At 54.7% G+C, this 15,159-nt stretch overlaps 1 protein-coding gene across 1 annotated transcript in view; it reads right to left on the bottom strand.

Moving 5' to 3' along the window:
• Positions 1 to 15,159, bottom strand: part of LOC125455504 (nesprin-2) — a 367,488-nt gene that overhangs the window by 99,624 nt on the left and 252,705 nt on the right. Inside the window, exons 68-72 of the mRNA XM_059648913.1 lie at positions 14,459 to 14,592; positions 12,495 to 12,699; positions 10,126 to 10,308; positions 3,854 to 3,991; positions 2,850 to 3,004 (exon numbers count right to left, since the gene is read on the bottom strand). Coding sequence (XP_059504896.1) covers positions 2,850 to 3,004; positions 3,854 to 3,991; positions 10,126 to 10,308; positions 12,495 to 12,699; positions 14,459 to 14,592 — 815 coding nt within the window. The remainder of the gene's footprint in view (positions 1 to 2,849; positions 3,005 to 3,853; positions 3,992 to 10,125; positions 10,309 to 12,494; positions 12,700 to 14,458; positions 14,593 to 15,159) is intronic.

The following is a 15,159-nucleotide window of genomic DNA, read 5'->3' as shown; positions in this document are numbered from 1 at the left end:
GTTGGATTTGTAGAAGAGCAAAACCATGGATACGCTATGTAGACAACACCATCGTCATCATTAAATGGACCAAATTAGAGGAGACACTCAAACTCATAAACAGCACCCTCACCGGAATAAAATTCACCAGAGAGGAGGAGAAGAACAAACAGCTCCCATTCCTGGGCATCACGGTGGAGCACAGGACAAATGGGGAACTGCAAACGAAAGTACACCCAAAAGCCCCAACACGGACCAGGTATTGAGCTTCAACAGTAACCATCCGAGCATGCACAAACGAAGCTGCCTGCAAACACTACTTAAAAGGGCAACATCACACTGCAGCAACATGGAACTACACCAAGAGGAGGAGGAATACCTCTTCCAAGTGTTCAAGGATAATGGACATCCAAAGAACTAGGTCAGGAGATGCCTACAGGAACAGCATCAGAAAGATACTTACACACCCCAACACAGTCATCACACGACCCTACATCAGGAACACGTCAGAACTCACCACAAAACTTCTACGACCGCTGGCCATCAGAGTGGCACACAAACCCACATCAACCCTATGACAAGTGCTCACCTGAACTAAAGACCCATTCCCCACCACGGGCAAGACCAATGTCGTCTACAAGATCCCCTGCAGAGACTGCGAGAAATACTACATCGGACAAACAGGAAGGGAACTAACAACAAGAGTACATGAGCACCCACTGGTTACAAAAAGACACGACCGATACTCACTCATCTCAATCCACATGGACAAGGAGAACCACAACTTCGACTGGGACAACACCAAGATCCTGGGACAGGCTGGGCAGAGACAGGAATGGGAATTCCTGGAAGCATGGCACTCCACGAAGCAGGCTATTAACAAACACATTGAACTCAACCCCATGTACATTCCACTACAGAGGAAACCCGGAAGTGAGGCAATCCATCGCAATGGACCCAGAGTTTAAAAACCAGGCATGAAAACACACCAATGCTTCATCAGAGGCTGCACTGAGGATGTTGCCAAGCATGGTAACGAAACGTCTGCGGAACAACAGACCATCTCAGCGAGCCAACCACCCTCAACACCGACAACAGAATTGGCACTAATCAGACCACAGCTGGAATGTGAGAATACTTTCAATTCTTTCATCTAAGAAAAGGTAGCCAACGCTAGAGGCAGTCCAGGGAAGGCTCACTCATTTGATCCTGACTATGGAGGGACGGTCTTATGAGAAGAGGTTGAGTAGGCTGGACCTACACTCACTGGAATTTTGGACAGTGAGAGGAGACGTTATTGAAACATACAATATTCTTAGGGGACTTGACAGAGGACAATCTCAGAATAAGAGGTCACACATTTCAGACAGACGTGAGGAGGAACTTGTTCTCTCCGAATGGAACGAATCCGCGGAATTCTTTACCGCAGAGAGCTTTTGAGGCTGGGTCATTCGGTATATTCAAGGCTGAGGACAGGCAGTTTTTCAATCAGTAGCGGAATGAACGTTTATGGGAAAAGGGCAGGAAAAGTAGGGTTGAGGAATATCAGATCAGCCATGATCTCTTTGAGCGGGGAAAGTTAAGTATACTATAATCAGAGATAATGGGAACTGCAGATGCTGGAGAATCCAAGATAACAAAGTGTGTAGCTTGATGAACACAGCAGGCCAAGCAGCATCTCAGGAGCACAAAGTGACTCCCTTGTCCGCTCCACACTGCCCTCCAACCCCACCACTCCCGGCATTTACCCCTGCAACCGCAGGAAATGCTACACTTGCCCCCGCACCTCCTCCCTCACTCCTATCCCAGGCCCCAAGAACACTTTCCATATTAAGCAGATGTTCACTTGCACATCTGCCAATGTGGTATACTGCATCCACTGTACCCGGTGTGGCTTCCTCTACATTGGGGAAACCAAGCGGAGGCTTGGGGACTGCTTTGCAGAACACCTCCGCTCGGTTCGCAATAAACAACTGCACCTCCCAGTCGCAAACCATTTCCACTCCCCCTCGCATTCTTTAGACGACATGTCCATCATGGGCCTCCTGCAGTGCCACAATGATGCCACCCGAAGGTTGCAGGAACAGCAACTCATTTTCCGCTTGGGAACCCTGCAGCCCAATGGTATCAATGTGGACTTCACCAGCTTCAAAATCTCCCCTTCCCCCACCGCATCCCAAAACATGCCCAGCTTGTCCCCTCCCCCCACTGCATTCCAAAACCAGCCCAGCCTATGCCCGCCTGTCTAACCTGTCCTTCCTCTCACCTATCCCCTCCTCCTACTTCAAGCCGCACCTCCATTTCCCACCTACTAACCTCATCCCGCCTCCTTGACCTGTCCGTCCTCCCTGGGCCAACCTATCCCCTCCCTACCTCCCCACCTATACTCTCCTCTCCACCTAGCTTCTCCTCTATCCATCTTCGGTCCACCTCCCCCTCTCTCCCTATACTATAATCAAGTTTGTGTATGGGCTTTACGGGCTGAATGGCCTACTAATGCGCCTGTGTTTTATGGTGTTGTGGGAAAGTTTTTGCACATCATAAGGCACATGGCTCCAGAATTCAAAGTGTTTGACTCCTCACTGCTCTCTGAAATGGCCAAGAGAGCCGTTGATTCAAGGGCAGTTAGGGATGTGCTGGGCATTGCCAATGATGTCCATATCGCAGCGATGAAGGAAGCAAATGGTCGAATGCAGCTTATCAACATTGTTTTGGGGGAGGGAGCTGGGGCGTGGAAGGGGGAGAGGTTTCTTACCCATCAGCTTTCTGTACCATTTCACAATTCTGTGAAGGTGCGTTCAGAATTCAATGTGGTGGTGAATCGATGTTACAGGAGACAGGGAGGTAACAGCTGGCTGTCTAAACGTTACCTGCAGCGGTCCACAGCTGTCGCACGAGCCAGGCACCATCGGCGGTTCAGGGCCTGAAACCGTGTGTAATCCAGGCCGTCGAGCGGCAGACGGCAGCTCAGACGTTTCAAAGCTTCCAGGTGCTGCAAGGTGCCGCTCAATCTCAGCGTTTGAGCCTGTAACACAGACACAGTTAGAAGGAGGCATGCTGTACACTGTTAATCCAGAGACTCAGGTAACATTGTGGGGATCTGGCTTCGAATCCCCCCCCCAACGGCAGATGGTGGAATTTGAATTCAATAAAAATCTGGAATTATGAATCTAATGATGGACCTGAATCCATTGTCGATTGTCAGGCAAGAAAATCACTCAGGTTCACTAATGTCCTGCTCTGGCTTATATGTGACTCCAGACCCACAGCAATGAGATTGACTCTTATCTGCCCTCTGGGCAATTAGGGACGGGCAATAAATGCTGCCTGGCCAGCAACACCCTCATCCCATGAATGAAATTTTTTAAAACTAACACGTGGAGGTGTGAGGGTCATTCACCCTCGATCAACTCAAACTGACGCAGCCTCAGAGAATTTCCAGGCAGAGGGGTGCAGGTGGTCACAATGAAGCAGAATCTGTAGAGGAGCACTGAAAACTACAGTTCTGTCCTTCCGAGTATTCTGTCTGAGGGAACCTCTGCTCATTGGGTTGCGGACATTGGGGAAGAGCAGTCAGAACGGTGAGGGAGTCAGGAACGCTAGTGGGGAGGCCGAGCCGGCTGTCATTACTGTGAAAACTAGCTCAGTGCTTTCAGACAATGTTGCTGAGGGGCAGTATGGAGATGAGAGTCAGGAGGGGCCTTGAGGGACACAACAGCTATTAGTGGGGCAGGGGATGGACAGCCATTGTGGGAGATTTCCTGGATGCTGAAACCTCAGTGAGGTTGTACTGAGAGAGAGTACACACATGCACACGCACTCACGCGCACACGCACTCACGCACACACAGACACACACACAAACACAGACACACCTTCAATATCTCGAGGCAGAAAGGTTCCGGTTTCTCAGGGCTGAAGTCATTTGATTTCAGAACCTCTTCGGACTCATTCACCAGCGTTTCCAGGGCCCATAAACCCTGCTGGAATTCCTCGTGCTGCTCCATCAGGCCCTGTCACACCACACATCACAGAAAGACAGCAAATCGCTGGTTAGCAAAACAGCTTCAGCGACAGTGTGGTATCTCAGCTGGTAACTAACAGCAGAGAGAAACAATGTTTATAATAAACAGGGACAGAGAGCGAGAGCAAGAGAGAGAGAGCAAGAAAGTAAGAAGGTGCAAGAGAGAGATTGAGTGAAAACTGCAAAAAGCTACAGCACAGAGGGATTTGGCAGTCCTTGTGCATGAAACATGAAAAAGCTAGCATCCAGGTTTAGTGGGTAACAGGGAAGGCAAATGGAATGTTGGCTTTTATTTCAAAGGGAATGGAGTAAAAAATAGAGACATTTTGCTAAAACTATACAAGGCACAAGTCAGCCCTCAGCAGGAATACTGTGAACAGTTTTGGACGTCCGTGTCTAAGGAAAGATATACTGGAACAAATACACAAATTGCTGGCAGAACTCAGCAGGTCTGGCAGCATCTCCTGGAGAAAGCAGAGTTAACAGTTCAAGTCCAGTAACTCCTCATCTTATATCAGGAGCATAGAAAAGCATTGGAGGCAGTCTAGATGAGGTTCACTCTGCTGATCCCAGAATGGAGGGACTGTCTGATGAGGAGAGGCTAGAATAGATTCTGTCACATCATTTGGAGTTTCGAAGAAAGAGAGGTGATCTTATTGAAACATACAAGACTCTTAGTGTTAATACAGTGTGGATCTGGAGGAACACAGCAGGCCAGGCAGCATCAGAGGAGGAGGAAAGCTGATGTTTCGGGTTGGGACCCTTCTCCAGCTCCACACTGTGTTATCTCTGACTCCAGCAAAAGCAGTTCTTACCATCTCAGAGATTCTTAAATAGCTTGTCAGAGTAGATGTGGAAATATTATTTCCCCGTTGTGGAAAAGTCTAGGACCAGGTGGCAGCATCTCAGGGTAAGGAGTCACACATTTAAGAGAGAGATGAGGAAGCATTTCTTCTCCCACGGGTAAGTGAATCTGTGCAATTCTTTACCACAGGGGGCTGTCAGGGCGGGTCATTCACCACATTCATGATGCTGAGGTGCTGGTGTTGGACTGGGGTGGGCAAGGTCAGAAATCACCAGGTGATAGTCCAAACACAAGCTTTCAGGGCCTCCCTCCTCCTTCAGATGTTAGTGAGAGGTTTGGTATTAGACACAGAATTTGTAAGTATACGATCAAAGAGTCACATCCCTGATGATGATGTATTAAACAAACCTAAAATGCTGCTAGATCTTCAGTCAGTGAGAAGGTTTTAATTGATTAATATGTATATGAAAATCCCGAAATTCCTTTCAAGTTAATGACCTGAGAGAACTAAAGGTTTTATCGGTGTAAAGAAGAGGTGACATTTTAGGTCAGACAGTGCAGGTTAGATGTGAGGCCTTGTTTAGAATCTGTTTGTGTTTTGGTTTGGAATCAGGCTGGTTTTATTGCTAAAGTAGGAATTTATAAAATGCCACATTGACTGACTGTTTACAAATTGTGTGCTTTTTGAACAGAATACAATGTACCAGTTCGCCCCAAAGATTCGAGCAAGTGAGCGTGTGTGTGAGCGAGAGAGTGTGGGGGGGGGGGGGGGTGAAAGTGTGTGTGGGGCTGGGGGTGTGTGGGGAGGTATGGAGTGGTGTGGCGCAGTGTGGTGGGGTGGGGGGAAGGTGTGGGAGGGTTGTGGGGAGGACGTGAGGGTTGTGGGGAGGGCTGCGGGGAGGGTGAGAGGTAGGGAGGGTGTGGGGAGTAGGTAGGGAGGGTGTGGGGAGGGTGTGGCATGGGGAGGATGTAGGGATGGTTGTGGGGAAGGTGTGGTGTGGTATGGGGGGGATGTAGGGAGAGTGTGGGGAGGGGAGGGGAGGGTGTGGGGAGGGGAGTATGTAGGGAGGGTGTGGGGAGGGGAGTGTGTGGGGAATGTGGGGAGTGTGTGGGGAGGGGTGTGGGGAGGTTGTGGGGACGGGTGTGGGGACGGGTGTGGGGACGGGTGTGGCATGGGGAGTATGTGGGGAGTATGTAGGGAGGGTTGTGGGGAGGGTTGTGGGGAGGGTTGTGGTGTGGTATGGGGGGGATGTAGGGAGGGTGTGGGGAGGGGAGGGGAGGGTGTGGGGAGGGGAGTATGTAGGGAAGGTGTGGGGAGGGGAGTGTGTGGGGAGTGTGGGGACGGGTGTGGGAATGGGTGTGGGGACGGGTGTGGGGACGGGTGTGGCGTGGGGAGTATGTGGGGAGTATGTGGGGAGGGTTGTGGGGAGGGTTGTGGGGAGGGTTGTGGGGAGGGTTGTGGGGAGGGTTGTGGGGAGGGTTGTGGGGAGTGTGTGGTGTGGTATGGGGGGAATGTAGGGAGGGTGTGGGGAGGGTGTGGGGAGGGTGTGGCATGGGGAGTATGTGGGGAGGGTTGTGGGGAGGGTTGTGGGGAGGGTGTGGTGTGGTATGGGGGGGGATGTAGGGAGGGTGTGGGGTGGGGAGTATGTAGGGAGGGTTGTGGGGAGGGTTGTGGGGAGGGTGTGGTGTGGTATGGGGGGATGTAGGGAGGGTGTGGGGAGGGTGTGGCGTGGGGAGTATGTAGGGAGGGTTGTGGGGAGGGTTGTGGGGAGGGTGTGGTGTGGTATGGGGGGATGTAGGGAGGGTGTGGGTAGGGTAGGGGAGGGTGTGGGGAGGGGAGTATGTAGGGAGGGTGTGGGGACGGGAGTATGTAGGGAGTGTGTGGGGAGGGGAGTTTGTGGGGTGTGTGGGGGGAGTGTGTGGGGAGGGGTGTGGGGAGGTTGTGGGGAGGGGTGTGGGGAGGGGTGTGGGGAGGGGTGTGGGGAGGTTGTGGGGTGGGGTGTGGGGAGGGTGTGGGGAGGGTGTGGCATGGGGAGTATGTGGGGAGTATGTAGGGAGGGTTGTGGGGAGGGTTGTTGGGAAGGTGTGGTGTGGTATGGGGGGGATGTAGAGAGGGTGTGGGGAGGGTATGGGAAGGGTGTGGGGAGGGTGTGGGGAGGGTGTGGCATGGGGAGTATGTGGGGAGTATGTAGGGAGGGTTGTGGGGAGGGTTGTGGGGAGGGGTGTGGGGAGGGGTGTGGGGAGGGGTGTGGGGAGGGGTGTGGGGAGGGGTGTGGGGAGGGGTGTGGGGAGGTGTGTGGGGAGGTTGTGGGGTGGGGTGTGGGGAGGGTGTGGGGAGGGTGTGGGGAGGGTGTGGCATGGGGAGTATGTGGGGAGTATGTAGGGAGGGTTGTGGGGAGGGTTGTGGGGAAGGTGTGGTGTGGTATGGGGGGGATGTAGAGAGGGTGTGGGGAGGGTATGGGAAGGGTGTGGGGAGGGTGTGGGGAGGGTGTGGCATGGGGAGTATGTGGGGAGTATGTAGGGAGGGTTGTGGGGAGGGTTGTGGGGAAGGTGTGGTGTGGTATGGGGGGGATGTAGGGAGGGTGTGGGGAGGGTATGGGAAGGGTGTGGCGAGGGTGTGGGGAGGGGTGTGGGGAGGGGTGTGGGGAGGGGTGTGGGGAGGGGTGTGGGGAGGGGAGGGTGTGGGGACGGTGTGAGGTGGGGAGTATGTAGGGAGGGTGTGGGGAGGGGAGTATGTGGGGAATGGCGTGGGGAGTGGCGTGGGGAGGGGCGTGGGGAGGGGCGTGGGGAGGGGCGTGGGGACGGTGTGGTATGGGGGTGATGTGGGGAGGGTGTGGGGAGGGGAGTGTGTGGGGAGTGTTGTGGGGATTGTTGTGGGGGGGGTTGTGGGGAGGGGGGTTGTGGGGAGGGGGGTTGTGGGGAGGGGGGTTGTGGGGAGGAGAGTATGTAGGGAGGGTATGGGGAGAGTTGTGGAGAGGGTTGTGGGGAGGGTGTGGTGTGGTATGGGGGGGGATGTAGGGAGGGTGTGGGGAGGGTGTGGGGAGGGGAGGGTGTGGGGAGGGGAGAGTGTAGGGAGGGTTGTGGGGAGGGGTGTGGGGAGTATGTGGGGAGGGGTGTTGGGAGGGGTTTGGGGAGGGGTTTGGGGAGGGGTTTGGGGAGGGGTGTGGAGGAGGGGTGTGGAGGAGGGGTGCGGGGGAGGGGTGCGGGGGAGGGGTGCGGGGGAGAGGTGCGGGGGAGGGGTGCGGGGGAGGGGTGCGGAGGAGGGGTGTTGGGGAGGGGTGTTGGGGAGGGGTGCGGGGGAGGGGTGCGGGGGAGGGGTGCTGGGGAGGGGTGCGGGGGAGGGGTGCGGGGGAGGGGTGCGGAGGAGGGGTGTTGGGGAGGGGTGTGGGGGAGGGGTGCGGAGGAGGGGTGCGGGGGAGGGGTGCGGGGGAGGGGTGTTGGGGAGGGGTGCGGGGGAGGGGTGCGGGGGAGGGGTGCGGGGGAGGGGTGCGGAGGAGGGGTGCGGGGGAGGGGTGCGGGGGAGGGGTGCGGGGGAGGGGTGCGGGGGAGGGGTGCGGGGGAGGGGTGCGGGGGAGGGGTGCGGGGGAGGGGTGCGGGGGAGGGGTGCGGGGGAGGGGTGCGGGGGAGGGGTGTTGGGGAGGGGTGCGGGGGAGGGGTGCGGGGGAGGGGTGCGGGGGAGGGGTGCGGGGGAGGGGTGCGGGGGAGGGGTGCGGGGGAGGGGTGCGGGGGAGGGGTGCTGGGGAGGGGTGCGGGGGAGGGGTGCGGGGGAGGGGTGCGGGGGAGGGGTGCGGGGGAGGGGTGCGGGGGAGGGGTGCGGGGGAGGGGTGTTGGGGAGGGGTGCGGGGGAGGGGTGCGGGGGAGGGGTGCGGGGGAGGGGTGCGGGGGAGGGGTGCGGGGGAGGGGTGCGGGGGAGGGGTGCGGGGGAGGGGTGCGGGGGAACATGACATACTGGCGAGACCATGCGGACACTGCAACAACAGATGAATGGAATCTGTACAACAATCGCAGGCAGGAGCGTTCCCTCCTGGGGGGGGGCGGCACTTCACTGGCTCAAGGGCATTCAGCCTCGGATCGTGGGATAAAAGTCCTCCAAGGCGGACTTTGGGATACACAACAACACAAAGTCTCCCAGCAATGGCTGATAGCCAAGGAATTTGGGGATTTACATATACACATTAATCAATTAAAACCTTCTAACCAATTAAAGATTTAGCAGCATTTTAAGTTTGTTTAATACATCCTCATCAGGGGTGTGACCCTTTGATCTTTTACATATAAATTCTGTGTCTAATGCTAACTACCTCTCTCACTAACATCGGGAGGAGGAGCAAGGCTCCAAAAGCTTGCGATTACAAATAAACCTGTTGGACTATAACCTGGTGTTGGTGTGATTTCTGACCTGGTCAGCATAGTCAAGGCTGAGACAGACAGACATTTCATCAGCAAAGGAATCCACGGTTATGGGGAGAAGGCTTAATGGCACAGGGGACTTGATGGGCTAAATGGTTTACTTCAACTCTGAAATCTCATGGTCACAGGGAGAGAGAAAGAGAGAGACAGAGTGACAAAGAGAAAAAGACGTAAAATCTCTGTCTATTGCAACTCTGAAAGGAAAGTATTAGAGTATCACACAGCACAGAAATAGGCCCTTCTGTCCAACTCGTTCGTGCCGACCAAACATCCCAGTGTGACCAAGTCCCGTTTGCCAACATTTGGCCCATATCCCTCAAAACCTTCCCTATTCGTAGACCCATCCAAACGCCTTTTAAATATAATTGTAGCCACCTCCGCCACATCCTCTGGGAGTTCATTCCACGGACACATCAGCCTCTGTGAGAAAAAGTTATGCCCCAGGCCCCTATCACACCTGTTGGATCAATTGGATGCCCCCCCCCGGGGAAAAAGACCTTGCCCATTCACCCTATGCATGTCCCCCATGATTTCAGAAATCTCTACACTGCAGAAATATGACTGAATACGGTACAGGGTGTGGGGAGTATGTGGGGAGGGTGTGCGGAGTGTGGTGTAGGTGGTTTGTGGGGAGGGTGTGGGGAGGGGGGTGTGGGGGTGTTGTGGGAAGGGTACTTCCTTTCAGAAGAGCAGCCCTTACAGGGGAGATTGGTGACTCTAAAACAGCATTGCCCTGGGCTGCATCATTCATTGATAACACCTTCCATATGCTGAAGAGTTTAAAGTTACATTTTACATAAATAATATTTTACATACGTAATGCCCCTTGAGGAGTGCTGTAGTGTGGTACATAGTGGGGATAATATAGAAGAGCCTACTGTATCAGAAACAGGTACAGTGAGCACTACCTGAATTTCTGGAATTTTCACGGATAGAAGTGCTTCCAGGTGGGACGCCCTTCCCGACAGGTTGTGAAGATTTGCTTGCAGCGCTGCAGATGAAGATGCGTCTAGTCCTCGCCTCAGTCCCTCGGCGGCAGCATCGACCTGGGAAGCCTCCTCCCGGAGAGTACGGAGCTCACCCAGCGATTCCTTTCAACACACCATTCAAAAATGTCAATACTTCCGGCTGCTGGGAATGCCAACGGAGATCAGCAGGAGGGCAGTGCGTACCCAGGGGGACAGGGCACTGTGATCCTGAGGGGGGAGGAAGCAGCGCATACCCGGGGCGGGGGCGGCAGCGCGTACCGGGGGTGGGGTGGGGGGAGAGGGTAGCACGTACCGGGCGGGGGGGAGGGAGGGGGCAGTGCGTTCCCGAGGGGGTGTGGAGGGAGTGCATTCCCGGGGGGGAGGTGGTAGCGCGTACCCCGAGGGACAGGGCACTGTGATCCTGCGGGGGAGGGGGGAGTGTGTTCCCGGTGGGGGTGGGGGAGGAGGCAAAGCGTACCTGGGGGGTAGGGGGGAGTAGGCAGTGCGTACCCAGGGGCGGGGGGGGGGGAGGAGGCAGTGTTTACCCAGGGGCAGGGGGAGGGGGAACTGCATTCCCAAGGGGGGAGGGGGCAGTGTGTTCCCGAGGGGGGAGGGGAAATAGGGCACTGTGCTTTGGCTGGGAGGAAGGGAAGTATACCCAGGGGGGACAGGGCACTATGCTCCCGGGGATGGGGGGGGGGGGGTGCGGAACAGAGAGGGTGGTGTGTGTTTCCTGAGGGAGGAGGGGGCTGTGTGTAACCGGGGGAGAGGGAAACAGGGCACTGTGCTTCAAAGGGGAGTTGGGGGCAGGGAACAAGGTCAGTGTGTACCCAGGGGACAGGGCACTGTCTTCCCGAGGGGGAGAGGGCAGTGTGTGCCTGGGGGAACAGGGCACTGTGTTCCCGAGGGGGAGAGGGCAGTGTGTTCTGGGGATGGGTGAAAGAGGGCAGTGCTGTAAAGTTGAGTATTTGTGGATTGGGTGGCAGGGCGTAAAAACTTGGCTTTTGTGAAATGTTAGAAGGGAAAGCATTGCATGGTCCCGTTAAAAGATTGTGCTTTCTCTACATGAGTAGCTTCAAAGTTTGGAAGTACAGGCACACAAATTGAAACATTTGTATTGAAAGGTCAGACCATTAACAAGCCAAGCAGCACTGTTACCAAGGCAACAGGTTTTTGAATTTAGCCAATCAACTTGAACCAGGCACTTAGATACCAAAATCCTATCAAATTTGAATCTGATGGTTTTGACAACCTAGGACCATTCCGATTGTAAGAAATTGATATGTCTTCAGGGGTATAAAAGAAGGGGGAAGTTGGAAAATCGGCAGAGCTAACTGCCGCCTGCCACAGTTAACAGCCCCCAGCTGTCAAGATAGAATCGCTGACTCTCACAGGCTTCTCTATGTCTTAGAGAACGCACCATCTAAAGATCAAAGGTACCTGCGGCACAAGTTGTGAATATTCCTGACAGAAGGATTGATGGAGAAGGCACATTCCAGAAGACATGTATAACTGGCTGTCATTTCAAAAGACTAAATTTCTGTTATAGAAGTGGGACATATATTTATTGGAACAGCATATCATTATAATCTTGCTTTGTTCGGGAATGGCTAGCAGTTAGAAGGGCTTTATTCGGTTTGTTGATAGTGTAGTTAATTTGTTCACCATTAGAGTTCGATAATTAACTTGTTACTGGTTGATTTTAAAGTGAGTGCCAGGGATTTATTTCATTTAACCACGAGAAGTTGCTGAAAGGCAGGTCACACCACTTTTCACACTTTACAGGACGAGGTGCTCATCTTTGGGTGTTTCGGTTTTGGCTCTCAGAGTGGGGTTGACCTCCACTTTATAACAGCACTGTGTACCCCAGGGAGGCGGTGGGGGGGGGGGGGGGGGGGGAGGTACAGTGTGTACTCTGGAGGAGAGGGCAGTGTTTATGCTGGAGGGAGAGGACACTGTGAACCCCAGGGACAGGGGCCAAGGTGAACCCGGCGGTGCAGTCACTGAGTACTGAGCTGCAGGGACGGCGTTTCACTGAAGGGCACAGTTGGCTTTTTTGGGACATTCCACCAACACCACTTTTACTGAGACCGTCCCTCACAGCTCCGGCTTTTAAAAATGGAATTTCATTTCTCCAGCCCGGGTCGACGGTGGCTCTGGAGTTTCTCTGGTTCTGCTGATGAAGGAACTGAGCCACCAACACACAGCTGGGCATACAGATCGGAGAACTCCAGCCAACAGTAAAATAACATAAGACATTTCCCGTGCTTTGGAAACAAAGAATTTGAAGGTGTTTGTGAGGAGCTGACCTGAGTCTGCGTGAGCCGGGATTGCAGTTTCTCGAGGTTACCGTCCTCCGGTGAAATCTCAGGCAGCAGCGGGCAGCAGCGCTCCTCTAAGGTCCGCAGCGTGGCCGAGGTGCGATGGTAATGATCAACAAACTGCTGCCAGAGATGGCACAGAGTCCCTGCTGAGCGAAGCTGCTCTGTAATCTCCTGCTGAACGTGGATCCACCTGAAATAACAGAACCAGCTCGGACGGACTTCCCAATCTCAGCCATTAGAGGCTGAAAGGTGACATCTCCCCTGTATTGGGCACAGCCTCCCTCCCATCCCCCCAACCCTAACACCCCCTCCCCGAAGGACTTTTTCTCCCCTTTCTTCATTCATGGGATGAGGGTATCGCTGGCCAGGCAGCATTTATTGCCCATTCCCAACTACCCAGAGTGCAGTTCAGAATCAACCACATTGCTGTGGGTCTGGAGTCACGTGTAGCCCAGACCAGGTAAGGATGGCAGTTTCCTTCCCTAAAGGACATGAGTGAACCAGGTGAGCTTTTCCTGACAATCGACAATGGATTCATGGTCATCATTAGATTGTTAATTTCAGATATTTATTGATTTCAAATTCCATTTGCTACGGTGGGATTCGAGCCCCGGACCCCAGAACGTTAACTGGGTCTCTGGGTTAACAGTCCAGCAATAATACCACTATACCACGCCTCCCACTCACTCTCACTGGAGTACAGGGTCCCCCTCCCCTCCTGAAGGTGCTGACTCTCACTGGGGTACAGGGTCCCCCTCCCCTCCTGAAGGTGCTGACTTTCTCTGGGATACAGGGTCCCCCTCCCCTCCTGAAGGTGCTGACTCTCACTGGGGTACAGGGTCCCCATCCCCTCCTGAAGGTGCCGACTCTCACTGGAGTACAGGGTCCCCCGCCCCCCCTGAAGGTGCTGACTCTCACTGGGGTACAGGGTCCCCCTCCCCTCCTGTAGGTGCTGACTCTCACTGGGGTACAGGGGCCCCCTCCCCTCCTGAAGGCGCTGACTCTCACTGGGGTACAGGGTACCCCTCCCCTCCTGAAGGTGCTGAATCTCACTGGAATACAGGGTCCCCCTCCCCTCCTGAAGGTGCTGAATCTCACTGCAATACAGGGTCCCCCTGCCCTCCTGAAGGTGCTGACTCTCACTGGGGTACAGGGTCCCCCTCCCCTCCCGAAGGTGCTAACTCTCACTGGGGTACAGGGTCCCCATCCCCTCCTGAAGGTGCCGACTCTCACTGGAGTACAGGGTCCCCATCCCCTCCTGAAGGTGCCGACTCTCACTGGGGTACATGGTCCCCCTCCCCTCCTGAAGGTGCTGACTCTCACTGGGGTACAGGGTCCCCCTCCCCTCCTGAAGGTGCCGTCTCTCAGTGGAGTACAGGGTCCCCATCCCCTCCTGAAGGTGCTGACTCTCACTGGGGTACGGGATCCCCCTCCCCTCCTGAAGGTGCTGACTCTCACTGGGTTACAGGGCCCCCCTCCCCTCCTGAAGGTGTTGTCTCTCACTGGGGTAGAGGCTCCCCCTCCCCTCCTGAAGGTGCTGACTCTAACTGGAATACATGGTCCCCCTCCCCTCCTGAAGGTGCTGACTCTCACTGGGGTACATGGTCCCCCTCCCTTCCTGAAGGTGCTGACTCTCACTGGGACACAGGGTCTCCCTCCCCTCCTGAAGGTGCCGACTCTCACTGGGATACAGGGTCCCCCTCCCCTCCTGAAGGTGCCGGCTCTCACTGGGGTACAGGGGTCCCCCTCCCCTCCTGAAGGTGCTGACTCTCACTGGAATGTGATCAATTCTATTTCTCTGCTGTTGCTATGCAGACTGAGGTGGGTTAACAGAGCCCAGGTTGTGGTACTGTGCCAGTCTGTGTCAGGTTTCTGTATTACGGGTGGCGGGGGGGCGGGGGGACGGTAGCTGTAAGCTCCATTAGTTGGCACTGACACTGGTTCCATACCTGCTGTGGGTGTCGTCACATCTATTGTCTAGCTGCTGTGCTAGTGCAGGACAGCATTCCTGCCTCAGGTTCTGCGAAACCTCCTGGAATTTTCTCCAGCTCTCCTCACCGCCTTCCAGCCTGACCTGCAGAGTCTGTCAACAACCAGACGAGAAAATGTGAGCACCATTTGCCAGTTGGAGACACCATCGCAGCACGATGTGCTAAGATCAACACTGCGTTTGCTTTGGTTTAACCTGGAGAGCCCAGGTCATTTTCTCAAGTGTGCTGGTCCTGTTTGTGCTTGAAGGTGCTACTCATGCACAGTGCGTATGTGGCCTCTCTGGGTGCTGCCCAGTTTCCAGGGCATGTGGACTGAGATCTCTGCCTGAACCACTAAATACGTGCTTTTCTCAAACACTGAAATAACTTAGTTGGAAAAGAGTGCTGCATGAGAGTCTCATTCAGGTCACAGAAGCTTGCAATACAGAGGGAGGCCTTTTGGCCCATTGTATCTGTACTGGCTCTTTGAAACAACCTTGTCTTTATTCCAAGGCTCTGCATTTCCAAGTGCTTCTCCCATTCTCACTTATTGGAATTCCAGCTCCATTGCATGTAACAAGAAACAATTTCCAAATCTGCAAAACCTGCTGCATGAAACAATTCTCAATTTAGCCATCGTGTTTTCACTGATATCATTCAACCTGGTTTCTCTGGTTACT

The sequence above is a fragment of the Stegostoma tigrinum genome, chromosome 10, assembly GCF_030684315.1.
Source record: "Stegostoma tigrinum isolate sSteTig4 chromosome 10, sSteTig4.hap1, whole genome shotgun sequence".
Lineage (NCBI taxonomy): Eukaryota > Metazoa > Chordata > Chondrichthyes > Orectolobiformes > Stegostomatidae > Stegostoma > Stegostoma tigrinum.
This window is presented reverse-complemented; position numbering and strand designations above follow the sequence as displayed.